The sequence below is a fragment of the Centruroides vittatus genome, unplaced genomic scaffold, assembly GCF_030686945.1.
Source record: "Centruroides vittatus isolate TY-2023 unplaced genomic scaffold, ASM3068694v2 contig_790, whole genome shotgun sequence".
Lineage (NCBI taxonomy): Eukaryota > Metazoa > Arthropoda > Arachnida > Scorpiones > Buthidae > Centruroides > Centruroides vittatus.
In genome coordinates this window covers 1131864-1151413 of record NW_027122510.1, presented here as the reverse complement: position 1 = coordinate 1151413, position 19550 = coordinate 1131864, and the positions used below count along the sequence as shown (strand labels likewise).

At 24.6% G+C, this 19550-nt stretch overlaps 1 protein-coding gene across 5 annotated transcripts in view; it reads left to right on the top strand.

Moving 5' to 3' along the window:
* The window catches only part of LOC136981749 (glutamate receptor 1-like), a 156799-nt gene that overhangs the window by 108126 nt on the left and 29123 nt on the right, over window positions 1-19550 (top strand). For all 5 annotated transcript variants that reach the window (XR_010881767.1, XM_067278112.1, XM_067278114.1 and 2 more), the window contains exon 4: window positions 18182-18432. Coding sequence is in view for 4 of the 5 variants with exons in the window: in XM_067278112.1 (XP_067134213.1) it covers window positions 18182-18432 (251 nt within the window). In the remaining variant the exon portion in view is untranslated. The remainder of the gene's footprint in view (window positions 1-18181; window positions 18433-19550) is intronic.

Genomic DNA, 19550 nt, shown 5'->3' with positions numbered 1-19550 from the left:
TCATGGCATACGACATATGGGCAATCTACCTCTTAGGAGGTCTTTTAATAGAAACAGGCCCCTATTTAGGTGTTACAAATGTGAGGAAACCCAGGAAAACTCCACGCGAAGAAGTGCAAACCCACGACTAACTACCATTATTCAGTGGTTTTATTCACTCGGCCACTCTGGAGTTATTAAGGGGATGGGGCAATAATCTTCCGAACTAATGGTCCAATTTTCCTGAAAATTATTAGAAACATCTTCCTATAATACAGAAATCTGAATGCAAAATCTCAGAAACTTTCGTTAAAAATATTAACTACCAATGTTCTGTGGTTTTATCCACTTTGCAACTTGTGGGCTACAATCACTGTTTTGAAGTTGCACATCAGAGATTCGTGTATTTTTATATTATGCAATTATTTTGCCAATTGGTGAGGTGAATAGTTTGATGAGAAGATTTTCATCAGCATATTTACGTCACCAATTGTTTATTGAATAAATAAAAGCAGAACGTAATACTACTGAACTTCTACTTACCTTCCAGTATCTTACGTCGTTGGCTTAAATAATAAATGGTAAAATAATGTATAATGAAATATATATTCTATATATTATTTTAAAAATTTTGCTTAAAAGATATCAGGTAAAACTTATATAAGTTACGATAAATGACAACATTACATAGCGATAAAAAACAGATCGCAAGCAGTTTTTCATATATTATTAATTAAATATATTAAAAAGAGTAATTATAAATAAAAATTATCAAATTTTCCTTTATAAATTTTGAAGAAGATTCAAATTAATTACAATTTATGTGAAAAATGTATTGATTTCATATACACGAAATGTGCAACATAAATTATAGTAGGCCTTCATTACGTAAATACAAGTTTTCATAATGCATTTTTATACTATAAATATAATTTATAATTAATTTTTTAGCAATTAACTTTTAAGCACATATATTTGTTAATACTTAACACCTTTCATTTTGTATTTATTTCTGCGTTTAAGCCATAAATTAATGAATCTTGTTGTTTAATCGTGTATATAAGTTATATAGGTATAGGTATGTTAGGTAAAGGTTCTATACCATTCGACGTATCTACATCCAATTTGACATGAATGTTCTTCAACACCCTACAAAAATACTGTGGGATCCCTACCATTTCCTATTAACTTAACCCCGGGCAATGTTATGTGTTTTGCAATTTTATTATTTTAAATAATACTTCAATAAATGAACATTTTAGTTACTAAGACAATGGCATGCATCATCCTCTCCCAACCAAACATCACCATTCCCCACATTCTCAAAAGCCAGACCAACGCTGGACACACGCATCTAGTGTACTATACAATTACAGTTTTAAGAATTTATAGTATTGTATATGAAACAAATCAATATACATGGAATAAAATAGCGTTTTATCTATGATACGGATAAAAAAATTCCCTAGAAAAGTGCCACTGTAGCAGCCAAAGATTATATTTAGTCTTTAATAAAGGATGCAAGAAATCTATTATGGAAAATTGTGTATGGAAATGCTTTTGTTATGTTTTAAATTAGTGCTTTTTGTATTCCTCAGTGATGTCATGTAATTTAATTTTAATGGATATTGTCCGTAAATGTTAGCTTTAAGCAGCAATTACTTTATTCCTGCTTTATTCGTTTACAAATGATAAATTATCAAAGTAGTTTATAATTCTACAATACCACTTAATGATCAAAAACATTCACAAAGATTAATTAAATCCTGTAAAATAAGCTAACAGAATTCTAAAACTCAGTAAATTATATTAATTTTGATATTATATATACTCCTGAATTCTAGAATACTAGGATACCAAGAGTGTTCTATAAATTTACTAACATAAAAAAATTTTATTCTAGAATATCATATTACTAGATACTGAATTATCGAATACTCTGATGTTAGCTATCACTTATGAGACCTTTCAATGTTGACTAGTTGGTTTCTGTAAGTTTCATTGTTTACAGACAATAGGAGTCACTTTTTACAGTTTTCCCTCATTTGTGTTTCTTTCTGCCCTGAGAACACTAAAAGCAGGAATATACCAGACATTTTCTATTCAGAAACATTTAAAACAAACACTTTTCAGTCAATTTTCTTCTTCCCTTTCTGAAAAGCGATACATTAGACTTATACGACAAAGCAAAATTCAGCGCCATCTAGAAACGTCGTGTTCACTTTTCCGCCATATTGTTTGTATAATATTACGTTTCCATGATTCCGCAAACGATCGCTCTAATTGGCTCGTTGAGCAACGTTTAATTTTGTTTTCAGACCTCATTTTTTTGCTCAGTACATGTTGAATGACCTTTTTCACATCTTTCGCCTTTTCATATTATACAGAGAGCTTTTATCATATTTATTGTGAAGGCCCACAATAGGGGTAGCCTAACGTGTTAAAAATTTTTGGAGATTTTTCCGCCCAGATTCGATAGGTTGACGCTTCCTGTACGTTCTCCCATTAAATTTTCAGTTAAAAATTATTCCATGTTTACGTTCTATATAGATCACTGAATTTATAAAAATTTCTCTGGAGTATTTTTATAGGATATTAATTAAATTATTGTTTGTATTTGGAAATACACAAAAATATATATAAACCGACGTTAGCTTTGTTTATTTTATACATTTAAAATACATCTTTTACCTCTTGTCTCTCCTGATGAAGGAAGATTAAGATACAATAATTCATTTATAAAAACGTTTCAAGCGCATTTTATCTAACATTGATAAGGAAAAATAATCATCAAATTAAAGTAAACATAAATTGATTTTTATACTGTAAAAATTAATTTAATTATGAGCGAATTTAATTTTTCTTCTTAAAAAGAATTCTAATAAAACTTATTTTAATAAATTACTTTTTCCACTTTACAAATGAGTTCAAACTTTTTATTAAAATTTACAAATCTCTTATTCTCTTATTTTTTAAAATAGATTAAATTTCTTAGATCAGGTATATATATTATTTTATATTACTTATTTTTAGAATAATATTTTCATATTCAATATTATTCTTTAACATCTAAAACTGTTCAGGAAAGAGAGCGGTTTCTTGATAAAATAATAAATTACTTTTGATTTTTTTAGACTGTAATACACTAACAAATCGAAATTGAATTACTACAATATACTAAAAACTGAAAGTTATTTTGTCTAAATGTTTAAATTTAATTAGTTTTTATTCCCAAATACTAACGTTAAATGGTGAATAAATCAAAAACATTTTTGGAATATTTAAAAAAAAAGTAAAGAAATTATTGTAAATATAGGCGGATCCTGCGATGTATATGAGATATAAAACATTAGATGTTTTAAACCGATATTTTCACTATTATTGGCTGAGAAGAATGACGTTTGCAAAATCTAACCAATCAACATTGAAACATATCAAATTATATCTAACACATATCAAGGAGATCCACCTATGCTCACATAAACTGCATCTTATTTTGTGTATTTTATTTAAAAATTTAAAAAGTTGTTTTATTTACTGTATTTATTAAAGATTCTTTATAAATATTACAAGAAAATAAAGCAGTTTTAAAAGTAAGATTATATTAGTTTTAGAAGAAAGATTTAAAATGATGTCTCTATATATGTTTACAGCATAACTAATAGTTCTTTAATATATATAAATGTTTATAATTAATTTCTGTGCGTGGAACAGATTTATGACGTTGATGATTCATAATTCAGCGATGATTCTTTATTACATCATTGTAATATTATATAAAAACTGAAAAACTTAGCACACGTATAAAATGTATATAAGCTGTTTAAAGGTAGAGCTTGCATTTCAACAGACCTACAAGTATAAACTTTTAAACACGTTATGGAAGATTAATTAATTTAGGTGTATAGATCAAATGATTTACAGTTGCGTAGCTCAAGTAATGTACTGTACGAATATAGATCGAGTAATTTACATGTATTAAATTATACAATTTTATGTAATCAAGTATTTCGCAAATATACAGCCAGCTTCAATAATTTATAATATATATAAAATAAACATAATCAACCAATCCATAAATAGAAGGCCAGGGCCAATCTACAGAATGAGTCTCGTTGGAATTAGAATCTCGAGAGAACGGATAACCAAATTCAGTCCATGAACATCGCATTCATTCACTCATTCATTACTATTTATTAGGTACAAATAAAAGTACATGCCTAGTGCCGCAGAGCATAACTAGGCTAGAACACAAAGGTAATAGTATGCAGTTCGAAAAGGAACATATGAGATATGAATGGTTTACAAATATACGCGATGATTATTAGAGTATTTACAATATCGGTACAGAGAATAAAAGTGTAAGTAAAAATACAAAAAACGTGTATTTACAACATTACAATGTATAATAAAACTCGCAAATATGTGCAGTGCAGTCCCGAGGAATACAAAAAGGTAAATGTAAACAAAAGAGACAAGAAAAGTTTCATACAAGGTGTAACAACAAAAACATCAACAACAACAACAAACACAAACATCGCAGAAAGAGATTGTACATGGTGGTTTTATGGTTGTGGAAGATATTGTGCATAGCGGCCACACTGAGCTCTACGTTTTTGCATGGGATGCAATTAATGCAAAAAGGCACAGAGACGATATCTTGGAATTTTACGAGAGATTATTCCAGGATGCTTGGCGCAGATTACATTTACATGGTCTTTAGTGCCCGAGCACATATGGTTGCATTCTTCGATGAGTTCCTTGATCGTGAAGATATTTATTGCAGGAGATGGTCGGAATGATCGCCGGACTTTAAATCCCTACAATATATGTGGGATGTTCTAAGAAGACGAGTTGCATCTCATCAGTGTTCACCGAAAATAATCCAAGAGTTTCGATATCGTATTTGTTCAAGAATGGACTTTGCTTCCAACAAAGCATATAAACAACGTTATAACTGTCACGAGCAATCGTTGTGCAACACGTTTTCGTGCAGTAGACAATACATAACATATTTAACATTGTCATATGTTTTACTGCATCAAGCATGCAATATTCTGGTAGTAAATTAATGTTCCAAACAGTAATTTCTGAGACATAATCATTAATTTTGACCTCTGCTCAATTTTTCGACAGAAGTGTGTATTAAATTATTTTACTTTACAATCTCTATGGCATATAATTAAAAATTATACCTGCCAAATATAACAACAAGAAAGAAAAGCATCTTTAAAATTTATTTGTAAAAAATTTAATAAAATTTAAACAAAATAAACAAAGTAAGAACAGTTTTCAAAGTTTTATTAAAGAAAGTATTTACAAATAACTAAATGTTAGTTACAGATAAATCTTTTCATTTCAGTGAAAGAAAGAAGAAAAAGTAAAAGTCATTTCTTATAAGTTGTTATCTAAAAAAAACAGGATTTATGGTTCCATCTGTTAGATTTATCTTATCCAGATTAACCATATATATATATATATATATATATATATATATATATTGTATTGTCCTTGGTAAGAGGATTGATAACTTTCCAATTTATTTATAGTTCAAAACATTAAAACATTTTCAGAGCAATGTCAGCAATATCCTAACTTTTATGAATAATTTATTTATAAATTTTATCTGGACTTTTCTATAAAAATTTCCTTTTTCCATCTAAAAATAAATTTTAAGAGTAATAAAATTTTCAAGAAATGATGTTAAATATTTGTTAGAATATTTACACATTTTGTATTTTTTAAAATATTTAAAGCTTTATATTTTTTTACATTTGTTTGAAATTGCAATACTTAGTGAATTTTTTGAATTCTTTCAAAAATTAAAAATTGAATTACTACAAATATACTAAAAACTGAAAGTTATTTCGTCTAAATGTTTAAATTTAATTAGTTTTTACTCCCAAATACTAACGTTAAATGTTGAATAAATCAAAAACATTTAAAATATTTTTTAAAAAATTAAAGAAATTGTTGTAAATGTAGGCTGATCCTGCGATGTATATGAGATATAAAACATTAAACGTTTTAAACTGATATTTTCACTATTATTGGCTGAGAAGAATGACGTAACTCAAAATCTAACCAATCAACATTGAAACATATCAAATTATATCTAACACATATCAAGGAGATCCACCTATGCTCATGTAAACTGCATCTTATTTTGTGTATTTTATTTTAAAATTTAAAATGTTGTTTAATTTACTGTATTTATTAAAGATTCTTTATAAATATTAAAAATTTTTGAAAGAACTCAAAATTGTACTTTTAGAAATCAATATGTGATTTTTTGAATATTTTTATAAACTGAAAAAATTCAAAAATTTTAGAATTTTTTACATACTAAAATTTGAGTATTATTAATTTATAAATCACTACAATTTTTAAATATTTAAATAGGCCTATGATAATTTTAAAACGTTTTTGAATTAAAGGAGGCATAATTCTTTTATTATTTTAAGATGTTAAAAATTAAAATTTTAAATACTATAAGATACAGAATTTCCTCATAAAAGTTTAAAATTAAGGATTTTTATGAAATTGTTATTTTTCCATTTTAAAACATTTTTTCGATTTTATATTCATTAAGTATTTTAGTATTTAATTTATATTAATTAATATAAATATATTGATATTAATTATATTAATATAATAATATAATACTAATATAATAATTAAAATACTTTATATTAATTAAGTATTTTAGTACTTTAGTATTAATATAATGTTGATTCGATTGGTAGCCATAATGCACATTTTTCTGTCAATTTGACGTCATTACTTCAATCTTACAATAAAAGATCCTAACGAATGACGTAAAATTTATGAAAAAAGATCTATTTTAACCAATCAAACAGATCTTATATAAAAACGGCCAGACGGACGAAGCAGTTTAGACGTCAGCTTGCCACTCTGGAGGATCCTGAATCGAATTCGGGTGAGCCGCTCCAGGAATTTCGTTTCTTAATTAATCCTATTGTGGGTCTGGAGGAACCTTAGTATGATTAAAAGATCCTTTTAATATCATATTTTTAATTTATGTAATCTAAAATATATGCTCTCGATTATAGTAGTTTTTGCCCCTGTACAGCATACTTTTTCTGATAGCAACAGAGTCATGCCGGTTATATATCTGTTAAAGTTTTCAAAAAAAAATTTTTTTTGATTTTTTTTAAAGTTACAATTGAAAAAAATTATTTAAAATATTTACTGATTAATTATAAATATTTTAAAAATAGAATCAAGCCTTTGTACAACATCCATAACAAGAACATAAAACGTAACCTTGTTTGTAGGTTTGAAGGTTATTTTTGTATGCATTTTCAAAAGGAAACGTGGCCGCCATTTACAGGTGGCCATTGTTGGAAGTACGGCTTTATATTATTTATTCTTTTAAAAATTCATATCCAACATTAAATAACTTGAAAATTCTTTAATGGATTTCGACTTAGTTATTTTTAGTTTTTATTATTCTCTCTTCGTCTAGAATTTATACCATCTTGAAATTGTTTTCCAATAATGTAAAATTATTGATTAAACTTTATAAATATAATTTCTCCGTATTTAATATTCTGTAATTTTATTTTTATTATTTTAAAAACTTTCCTCGAAATTTACATGTTTATGTAATAAGATCTGTGAAGAGAAGACGTCAAAACATCGTTGAAAATCCGATCAATTTAAATACTCCATATAATAAAATTGCAACTTTCGAAAGTAATTAAAATAAAAATATTGATTAAGTACAAATATTTTTTAAACAACATTAAATTTAATTTTACTGAGCAATTATTTATAGTGACATTGTCATTGTCACAATGTCAAGCTGCAATTTTTAATCATATTCTTAATTTATTCAATTTAAAATGTTCTTCATTTCAATATTGTAGTGTTTACCCCTGTATATCATACTTCTCCTGGTAACAACAGAGTCATGCTTGTCATCTACATAACTCCATTCATGGAAGATTTTGAATTGAAATCACGTAATGCATTGTCTAGACCGGAAATTCGTATACAGTTAATCGGAGCCTCCTGCCCCTATACTTTCCACAAGGAGCTTCTTGATTTTAATGTATTATATATAATACTGTTCTCGAGGTTAAGGTCCGACAGGCAGACAGAGGGCAGTGGGAATTTACAGCCAATTATATTTAATTGTTAAAATTTAAATTTTAGGAATGAAATAAATAATTTTTACATAATAATTTTTTATTTACTCTTTGTTTATTTTTGGAAAAATTTAAGTAAAAACAAATAATTTTAAATATGAAAATTGTGTGAAATGTGTTTAAAATATTGTATAAAATAAAATACATTTTTTAAAAATGCAAAATTTATAAATTACTCAAAAAATCTATACTTCAAAGAAACTTAAATATTCAGAAAAAAATTTAAAAATTATAGGATTTTAAGAGTTCAAAGAATGCAAGATTTACATCTTTTTAGGCATACAAAAATTCAAAAATTGCAGAATTTAAATATTTGAAGTCTTTAGAATATGCATTATTTTAAACATTTTAAAATGTTATGTATGTATACTCTAGAATTTAAATATTAAAGATATTTAAAAATTACATTTTAAATATCTAAAAAGGTGGAGGAACCACAATATTTAGAAAATTCAAAAAAAAATTGCAGAATTTAAAATATTCCACAAATTTGAAAACTGTGCTATTTAAATACCCAAAAATATCTAAAAAATTTTATTATTACAAACTTATAATTATTTAGAATTTGTTTATTTATTTATATATGGCAATGTGACACATGGTAATCTGCTGAGGAATGTTGCTTCTTTGGAGATCTTTCTACTAGAAACTGGCTTCTATTTAGTTGTTACTAACGAAAAAAAAAAAAAAAAAAACCCAGAAAACTCCACTTAACCAGACCTTTGGCGAAGTGCGAACCCACGACCAACTATCAGTGTTCAGTTGTTTTATCCACTGGATCTCTGGTGCGGCTCAAAATATTCAAAAATATTAAAGAATAAAATATAAATAGAATATATAAAATTTTTTAGAATGTCCCTTCATTCATTTACAATAAATGTATATAAATATATAGTTTCGAAAAATAATAGGTTATTATATTCTTCCAGAATAATACTTTCAACAAAGCATTTTGATAAATGACAATTTAAACATTTTTTAAAAAATCAGCGATTCTTTTCAAATGTAAAAAAATCATAAAAAATTTATTTATATCTTTAAAACTACGATTATAAATTAAAATAAACAATTTTAAGTACTTTTTTTAATCTAAAAAACGGATAGAAAATATAAATAAATGTTTACATAATCCATAACAAAACTTTAAACATGGTTCTGTTCTTTATCGTTGCATGAATCAGTCAGGAAAGCATGAAATAATATAAAACAGGGACAAAGCAATAGTAAAAGATATCAGGAAAGACTGTACACTTTCAATTTGTACAATCATTGAACTGAAAAAATAAAATAAAATGGAAAAAAACGTAAGAGGAAAAGTATACCTTTATATGGTTACCTTCCAGACATTGTGGATAACAAGACATTGAGTATCGATTCGGACTTTATCTCGCTTTTAAGTATAAAGCTATTAGCTTGCCAAACATCTGACAGTAGTAGTTAGAAATGCGAATACTAGGCTACATTTTATTGAAGTTTTTTGACATGTTGCTTTTTTTTATTGGTCGAATTCTCTCTTCAAAAAAAGGAAAAAAAAATCATTGCATCTTTTCGTCTTCTATCTCGTCTAACTTTGTTACTGACAGTCTCAAGTGGAATCTTTCTAAAAGTAAATTTTATTTAGTTTCTGTATTTTCGTCTTTTGCATTAATATTTACACCTTTTTCTTCATATATTCTTTCAAAAAAATTTACTAGAATATTACTTGATTTATGAGAATTCTCTAAAATAGTTGAAAATTTTCTGAAAGAATCCATGGACAAGTTCCTAGAGTAATCGAAGCTTGGTGTATTTAAATAAATATTTTATACTGAGAAATTGAGAAAAATATTTAAAAAAATAGCTTTTTTTATAGAAGAAAGTATGTATTTTTAGCTAACTTTATTTATTCGATCGCATTGGGATTTGTGGTAAATTATTGAAGAGAAACAATTACTTGAAGGATTTTTACACGAATTAATCCTTTAAATATTGAATTTATTTTATATAATTAATTTTTTATTTCTTTTTTTATAAATATATAAAAGATAAGATTTATATATATATATATATATATATATCCTTTTCAACGTAGTTTCGTTGAAAGTGTATGTACTTTTCTAGATTGAATTCTGCAGCCATCTATGAAGCGCAACTTTAACTATACTGTTAGAAAAATCGTGTAAAAAATTCATTAAATTCATAAACTTTTCATTTAATTCACTAAAGAATCTGTAAATTAATCAGAGGAGATATAAATGTTCAAATATTTAAACAATTCGTAATTCCAAAGCGAAATTTTAGCTTTATGACATTCGCATTATTCCTATTCAAATATTCAATAATATCCTTAAGCGCATAAATAGAATATCATTTCAAGTGGAAAATGTGGAATAGAATTAACAGAATTTTATTAAATAAAATCAAATTTTAATTTTACTTCGAAAAATGTATAATAAAAGGATTTAAAATATATTTAAGCAATACTTTTAAAAATCTCTTTAAAATACATGATTTATGCACCTTTTTAATGTACTTTCTGTAATAAATTAAATTTTAAACTAAATTTGAATTTGAAAATTAAGGATAAATAATAAAATTTTAAATTTATCATCAACTATTTATATTTAAATGTAAATTTTTAAATAAAACTGAAATATGTTAAATATAAGCAATTAGGTGATGTGTAACTATCAGGATTTTCATTTAAGGGGGGAAAAAACCTCTTAAAAATTATTTACTTTATACAAATTTTAAAACAACCCGTTGCTTTTTATTGTTTTAATGTTTTAAAATAACTTTATTTCACTTTTAACCTTTCTTTTCATTAAAATGAATCCAAGTTCTTATACTAGATCAATATATTTTCTAACATCAATTCCTTTAAACAGAAAATATTAATTTAAAATTTATATATACGAAAGCATTGCAAATGTTGTCGACTTATTTATATGATAATTACTTTAACTTAATATACAGAAGTGTATTTATTTGAAAAAATATAATAAACATTTTTAAATTTTTCGTAGTTAATATATGAATTATTCAACAGCTTTGTAAAGAATTTACAAGAAATATGAAGGATAATAAACATCATTAATGCAATATTATTTATCTAATTGTGTTCTTGTTACTGCAACAGCACAGAATACTTCATTTATAATATTAACTAATTTAATTGATTTATTCTTTGATGCTGCGACACTCGCAATTGCAGAAATTTAATGAAAGACGTCATTCAATACTTTTAACGTTTTGTCGATATTGCTGCAGTTTTATTAGATGGATTTCTAAAAAAAATGTCCTAACAACAACTTTATTTTATTGAATCTAATCAAAATTAAGAATATAATATATCTTTTTTTTTAACACAAAATTTATCTTGTGATAGATCAAGTGGAAGATAAGGAGAAAGAAGAATCAATACTTAATTTTAACAATGAAAATTCTTTAATGGATCAAAAGGGATAAAATATATCATAAATTTTTATTTTTCTTGTTATAAATTTTCTTTATAACCGCCTTTTGTTATAATAAACTGCATACAAATATGCTAATGACTTGTGATTCTTCATTCTATTAAGTAATATTTCTTCTCGTTTTAATGGCTTAAACTTTAATAATAATGACAATTTCACTCTAAAAATACTGTAAATATATTATTGTAATTAATAGATTATTTAAATTGTTCAAAATTGTTATATTTAACTTAAAATATTGTCTCAAAATCCGCATACATTTTCATCTTCACTAGGATCCATAATGTAGTCTTCAATATACTATTTTATATAAAAATTAAAAAAATTTAGTAGAAAAACGTACTTCTCAGTACAAATATAAGCCATAAGGAATAAAACAAGATTATTAAACCAAAAAAAAAACTATAAAATTTTACGTTATTTCTACGATTGAATAGTAGTATATATTTCAGCAATAAAAGAAAACCAAGAAGAAATTCAATATATTTTGAGCATGCCCGCATGTATAAAAGTTTAATACACATCTAGATTGGATTTTTTTAGAATTTTAACTCGAAATAAACAAATATATAAGCAAAGTTGCGGTTATATTTACTGTGGGATTTATTAGATTCCAAGCAGCATCGTCAGCATCATCATCTAAAAATCTCATTATAAATGTATAATATAAAAAAAAAGTAATTTATTTCGGAAGAAAATATGTATAATAAAGTATTTTAAAATCAAAAATGAATGTTTTAGATAAATTTTAAACGGTTTATTATGAAATTCCTTAATTGCAAGCAGTATTATTAGCATCATCATGTAAAAAACTCATTAGAAATATACGATGTGTGGTAAAATAAAAATATAATTTAAGTTAATTTAAAAGAAAGTGTATATAATAACTCATTTAAATATCAAACCATTGGGTATTTAGATAAATTCCAAACGATTACAGTGGAATTTCTATAATTCCGAGCAGTATCCTTAGCATACGTATTCAAAAAACCCATTAAGAACAGAAAAGACAACTTATTCTAGAATAAAGTACACATAAAAATTTATTTAAAAATAAAATTTATTTTAAAAAAAAGTAAGTCTTTTTGATAAATTCTGAACTATTTAATGTAGAATTTGTTTAATTCTTAGCAACAGCATCTCTTTCATTAAAAATGTGTTTTGTAATGAAAGAAAGAGTGTAATTTATTCTAGAAGGAAATGTTTACTGAAACTTATTTAAAAATCAATGAAAATCTTTTAAAAAATTCCTCAAAAATTTTTAGTTTTTTTTAAGATAAATTTTGGAGAATTTACTGTAGGAAATCTGGCTTAATTCTTGGTAACAATAGCATTATCTAAAAATCTCTTTAGAAATAAATTTTATAATGTAAAAGAATGGGTATAATTTATTTAAAAAGACAATTTGTATAATAATTCATTTAAAAATCAAATGTAAATCGAAAAAAACTTTAAAAAATATGAGGTTTTGAAAGATAAGTTTCGAATGAGTAAGGATATCCTTAGGGTTTTATAAGGTCTAGTAACTTAATGAATAGCAAACATGCTTGAAATAATCTCTTATTTTGGGATTTCTTGTCATTAAACTGGTGAATTTTTTTATTTAAAAAAAAAATAGTTAAGATTTTAAGCATTAAAACCAAAGAAAACCCCTCCAGTAAAGTAAAACTCATTAGAAATCACATTAAAAAATCGACTTAATGTTACTAGAAAATCCGAAAAAAAAAAAAACGTAAAAATAAAATAGAATTAAAAGTTAATTCAGTTTGTTTTCTAATCTTAACTGATTAATTAATTGATTAATGATATTCAAACGTTATTTAATATGACTTTTTTTTCTTTTTACAAGTTTTAAAAAGTTCTTAATCTGTATGTAAATTAATATAAGATTTAATAAAATAAATCTTTCAATAATAAATTATATACAAATGTTATTAAAATTTAATCATGTAATTCCATTCTACTAACAAACTTCATCATTTATTAATTGGGTAATTAATTTCGTTGCTTTAATTATAAAATTGATAACAATATAAATTAAAATGTAATTTTCTATTCCTCTAATTTGTTTTAAGGTTTTAAACACTCGGAAATTAAATTATTTAATAATTTTAAAAATATATCGACTTTTAATAAGTTATTTTAAATTACTCTGTAATAATTTGTTTTAATTTAATGGTTTAATTGTTTAAAAGTTCAATAAAAAACAATTAAAATTTAATAGAAATTTCTACAAATTAGTTGAGACTTTTATAATAATCTGTAGAAAATAATTAAAATAACATAAAAGTTTAATTATTTAAATTAATAAATATTTTCTAATAATTTATGACTCAATTAAAAATTAATAAATAATCTTAATTTTTTTTAAATAAAAAAAAAGATTTAACATAAAATAATTAAAATTTATTAAAAACGATTGTTTAATTATTAACTAAATAAATAAATAATTAAAACGTGTATTAACTTATTTAAACTAGTTAAAAATTAAATTTAAAAAAAATTATTGTTTTCATTTGAAAATAATTAAATCAATTAATTAAAATATGAAACTCTTTAAAATTTTAAATCGTTGCCGAATAATTAACTCAATATTTTTTCCAAAAAAACTTATGAAAAATTACTTTTTCATTAAAGAAAAACTAATGTCTTCTTCATTATCTATGAAGATAGATACAATTATTAAGGAATAATACTATTTATAGTAAAACCTATTGAAAACAGAACCTTAATAAAACGGAAACCTGCCTAAACTGGAAGAATTCTTCGAAACACAGCGATTTTCTGTTAAAAAACCTGTTAAAACGAAGACCTGTTTAAACGGGAAGAATTCTTCAAAAGGCAACAATTTACTATTAAAGAAAATCTGTTAACAACGGAAACCAGAAAGAAATTCGGTATCGTGAGAATCGGTTTTATGCAGGTTTTGCTGTAAATCAAGAACATTTGAGTTTTTGATATAAATAATAATAATATATTATTTAATATCTTAAATATATATTATTTTTTATATGTATTTTCCCCCCTTATTCATCTATACTCAATTGTTGGACAAAACAGGAAAAGCACAACGATAGACCACAATATAAAAGAATGAGGACGATAGAAGAAAATACAATTGCTCTTTTTTCTTTGATAAAAGAATTCCAAAAAGATCTACAATTTCCTCTTTTTTTATTTCTTTCTTTATTATTATTTTTTCTTTAAATTACCAATTTTACATCTAAAATAAAATTTGAAGAAAATTAGCTATTTTTTCGTTAAATATTACATAAATTTCCCAAAAATTGAATTTTTTTTTTTACGTTAAAACATTTAAAATGTGTGTTTTTAATTTAAATTGATATAAATTTAAGGGGAAAATATAAGAAATAAATGTAATTATTCCGAATTAAACAGCGAAAAATATCTTTAAAAATGTTTTTAATTATTTTAAAATAAATTTTAATTAATAAACCGTCGGCAAAATTAATTTTTCAAGAGCTTATACATTAAAAATAAAATCCATACTTTAAGCTGTAAATTATTAACAAATTCTTAATCATATTTATGAAAAATTTTCATTTAAACAAGGAAATTGTCATCAAAAAATGTTTACGATTTAGTAATTAAGTTTAAATTTTAATTATAACTAACGTTAATTTCGATTTTATTCTTTATTTATTTTAAATTATTTGCTTCTGACTTAATAATCGAATCAGTTCAGGATAAACAAGAAAAATACAAATTATTTGATAAATTATAACAGAATTTTCACTTTATTCATTATTTATCAACTGTATCTTAATTATTTTTAATAAAATTATATTCATTAGTTAAGTAATTTTATCCAATATATATTTTGTATAAAAAGTGTTTTCAATTATAATAAAATTAAATTCAATAATTGCTTTAAAAATTAATATAAATTTAATTGTTTAATTACCTTTAATTATTTAATACTAAAACATTTGGAATTTTTCTAGTTTGATGGATGTTATCCATGTAGGGGGCGCGATTTTGTTCATCCAATAGTATCTTAGTAACTCAGTAACTCCTGTATCTTTCGTCGAAAATTTACGAAATTTTGCAGTGAGGTTTCTTTATTATAGAGAGATATTTATGGAAATTTGCAGGAAAATCGGACCATCGGTTCAGGAGATATTGCCCCCTCTTTAATATCTTCCGAACCAATCTGAAGACTTAAAATGCCCATTAGTAGACGTGTGGGATAAAAAACCACTAAAAAGTGGTAGTTAGTGGTGGGTTTGCGCCTGGCCACGTGGCTTTTTGGGTTTTCTTTATGTTAGTAGCACCTAAATAGAGACCAGTTTCTCGTAGAAAGTCTTTCCGGGAGGCATTCCCTCCCATGACAAATCACCCAAGTGTCGCGTTACCGTGAACAAATCATTTCTGAAATTTTGCAGGGAGATTTATGTATTAGGGCATTAATACTATTAAATGTTGGTGAGTAAAAGGTCAAAAGGGTGGGGAGGTAGAGGGTGGTCTTGTGTTACATCTCGAGAGGGGTCGGCTTTAATAAAGATTTTACTTGTTATTAGCTTTTGCAGTTTTTTTTTTTTTTATAAAACTCGTCTCTACCCTCAAAATTAAACTTTTCGCCATTTTATAATAATTAATAATATAAAAAGTTTTATTGTTGAATTGTTACTCCTTCTCTCGATAGATCCTTTAGCTGAATTTCGCTGAACACAATGCACGAAATGCATTTCTTTGTACAATAAATTTGGGATAGAAAATTGAAGGTGTGTTCCTTGTATAATTAGTTCCTTTCGTCAAAATTTATGCTTATCGTTAGATAAAAAGTTTTGTTTAATAAAATCGGATAACAGATGGCGCCACACACAATTTTAACTTTTTTTTATCGGAAAACTTATTCAAAATTTATTGAAAAAGTCATAAAAATCTGTATAATTTTTTAATTACTTTAATTGATTTTAATAGATTTATTAATTTAATGACAATTAATGTAAAAAAAACAATTGCATTTTATTCAAAAACTTTTTTACATGCGAATTTCATGGTTAAATTCTATTAATTTAAAGCTTACAAAGTTACCTTCTGTGATTTTTTTAGAATAAAAAATTCCTATAAAAAATTCTGTGAAAATATTTTTATTTATTAAATATTAATTAATGTAATTAAAATAATAATTTAATTAACTAACTAATTAATGAAAATTGTGTTTTATTCAAAGAAATGTAGTGTTTTTGAAGCTAATTTTATAATTTTATCGTATAAATTGATACTTTAAAAGGTACATTTTTGTGTTTTTGGAAATATTTTATATATATAATTTATATATTTATGTATTTATTTTAATTTATAAATAAATTTTTCAAATATTTTGTAAGATTTTCAGTTTTTTCTTTTGACAATATTGAGATTAATGATATTTAAAGTAAAGGAGATTAAGCCAATTTCAAAATTTAGAATATTAAAATTTAAGCTTGAAAGATCTTTATAAAAGTTTACTTTTAAGTTGTAAAAGTATATAAATTATAATTTATAGTTTGTTAAATATATTAAAACTTAAAAATATTTTCTATGAAAATGTTATTTTTCATAAGATCAATAAATTTTTTTTGGAACAAATTAGCCACTAATTATTTATTGCCTTTAATTATAAATTATTTTTATAGAATTTTTTTTTATAAGAATTGTTGTAATTACTCGTATATTTTCCTCAATTTTAATGCATAATATTCGAAATATTTAGGAAATATATAGAATATATCTTCAAAATATTTATTCTATTAATTATAATGCAAAGTAATCACAATTAAAGAGTAAGAGCTGAAACTCTCTGTAGAAAACTATTGAGCAAATCTCAAGTAAATTTGTTACTGTCCTGAGTATGATATTTTGATTTACTTTAATATTCAGGCACTAGAGTAAAATTTAGCGCTGCTGCTTCCTTAATATTATTATTAAGTACGTTTTATAACAAATTTCAGTTATAAAAGGAGACACAAAACGCTTATTTACAACCTGTAATAAGTGAATAGTATGATTTTCTCTTTACTTGATTTTATGTTACTTGTTAAACTCTTACTATGCCTAGTACTTAAATAATTATATAGAATGTTCTAAGGCTTGTTTGAATATTCTAAACAGTGTTTTGTTTACTTTTCTATTATATTAAACTTTCAAATATTCATACATATATAAAGAATCTTTTAACACCTAAAAGATATTATATTATTAGTTTAAAGTGCAGAAAACATTTCAATGAATATTCATGAATATATTTGATGGTATTATTTAAAGATTCCTAAATAATTTATAATGAAAACGAGCAAAAATTATTGTGACAGGGCTAAAATATTTAATTTGTTTAATTTAAAATATATGTTCTTGATTTTAGTAATATGTTGCCCCTGTACATCATTCTTTTCCTGATAACAAAAGAGTTATGCCGGTCATCTATCTAATTTCTTTCTGGAGACACTTTTTAAATTAAAATCACAGAACTTCCGGTCTATACCGGAAGTTCATATATATTTAATTCTATTCTTTTTAAAATATCAAAAATTTGTTTTGAATTCTGAAAATTACGTATTTATTTTCCAGGTTTATTAAAATTACAACACATATTCCACTTAACTACTGATAAATATAAATTAGAAGTTCGAGTGGTTAAGAGGATATCAAGTGCCAAAGATGCAAATGAATTTCTCAGTTATCTAGAAAACAGCGATCGTCAGGGTCTAAAATATGTTATTTTGGACTGTAATGCCACCACAGCTCAAGATATTATCGTCAACCATGTGAAACATATCCACATGGGAAGAAGAAACTACCATTACCTCTTAACAAGTTTGGTATGTTTACGCTTGTTTCTTTCTATTTTTTAAAACAATTTTAAGTAGATTATGTTCATTTGTGTTGTTTATTTTATTAAGTTCGTTGTCTTACATAAAATATTCTATTTATTTATTTTTATGCAAATTAAAAAGTGAAAAGGTTTCGAACGCAGAGATGCCATCAAAATCGATGAGTTCTTTACGAATATAATGCATACTGAGTATATAAATTAAAGATTATTCTTGTTTCAAAATGATTATGTGTGTTATAATTAAAGAAAATTAATTATTTATTATGTTTTTTTTTCTTCTGTTTCTTTATTTTAACGGTTATGCGGTTTAGTGTTGCTGTGTTCCTATCAATACAGCTCGTATTGATTATTATCGTATATTGAACTTTATGTGTTTATTTAATGTATGTGTATTTGTATATAGGGATATGTTTAATTTTGTGTTTAGGTATGTACAGGTTTATGTTTTTTTCTCTTTTTCTCTCTGCGTGTACTGTACAGTACGTATAGATACAGGTGTACTTGTGAATGATGTAAGTGTGCATGTGTATATAGGTGTTCTTGCATTTTTGCTTTCTCTTTGTGCTTATGTCTATCTATTTAACCAATCTACCTGTGAAAAAAGCTAATTTTTCCTCAGAGGTTAAAGTTCAGATTTTCGTCTCCTCTTTCTTTAGTCATTTTTGTTAATGGCTTATAGTCTAGGAGGAGATACTAAGTTGAGTGTAGAGTATTAGAAATCTATGTTGTGTGTAGGAAAGGTACAGTTGTTGAATTGAAGCGACATTCAGTGTTAATATACATTACCTTTATAAACGAGAATATTAGAATCATTCTGTTTGTGTTTTGATGCAATTTGTATATTTGTATGAAAGAATATACGTGTATACTTCCAGTTTAATAATCTATACTTAAAAAGATCTGAAGTATACGGTTAACAAACTTTTATGTAAATATTCAAGTTATATGCTAGTGAATGTGTTAACGTATTGTTAAAAGGTCTACAGAGATAATTCATATCAGAGAAATGTTTTAAAACTTTTAAAAAGTTTACAATTATACACGAAGAAAATTTAAAAATCGTTTTGAATATTTATTTTTCTAAGTAGTTAAGCGCAATTTGTT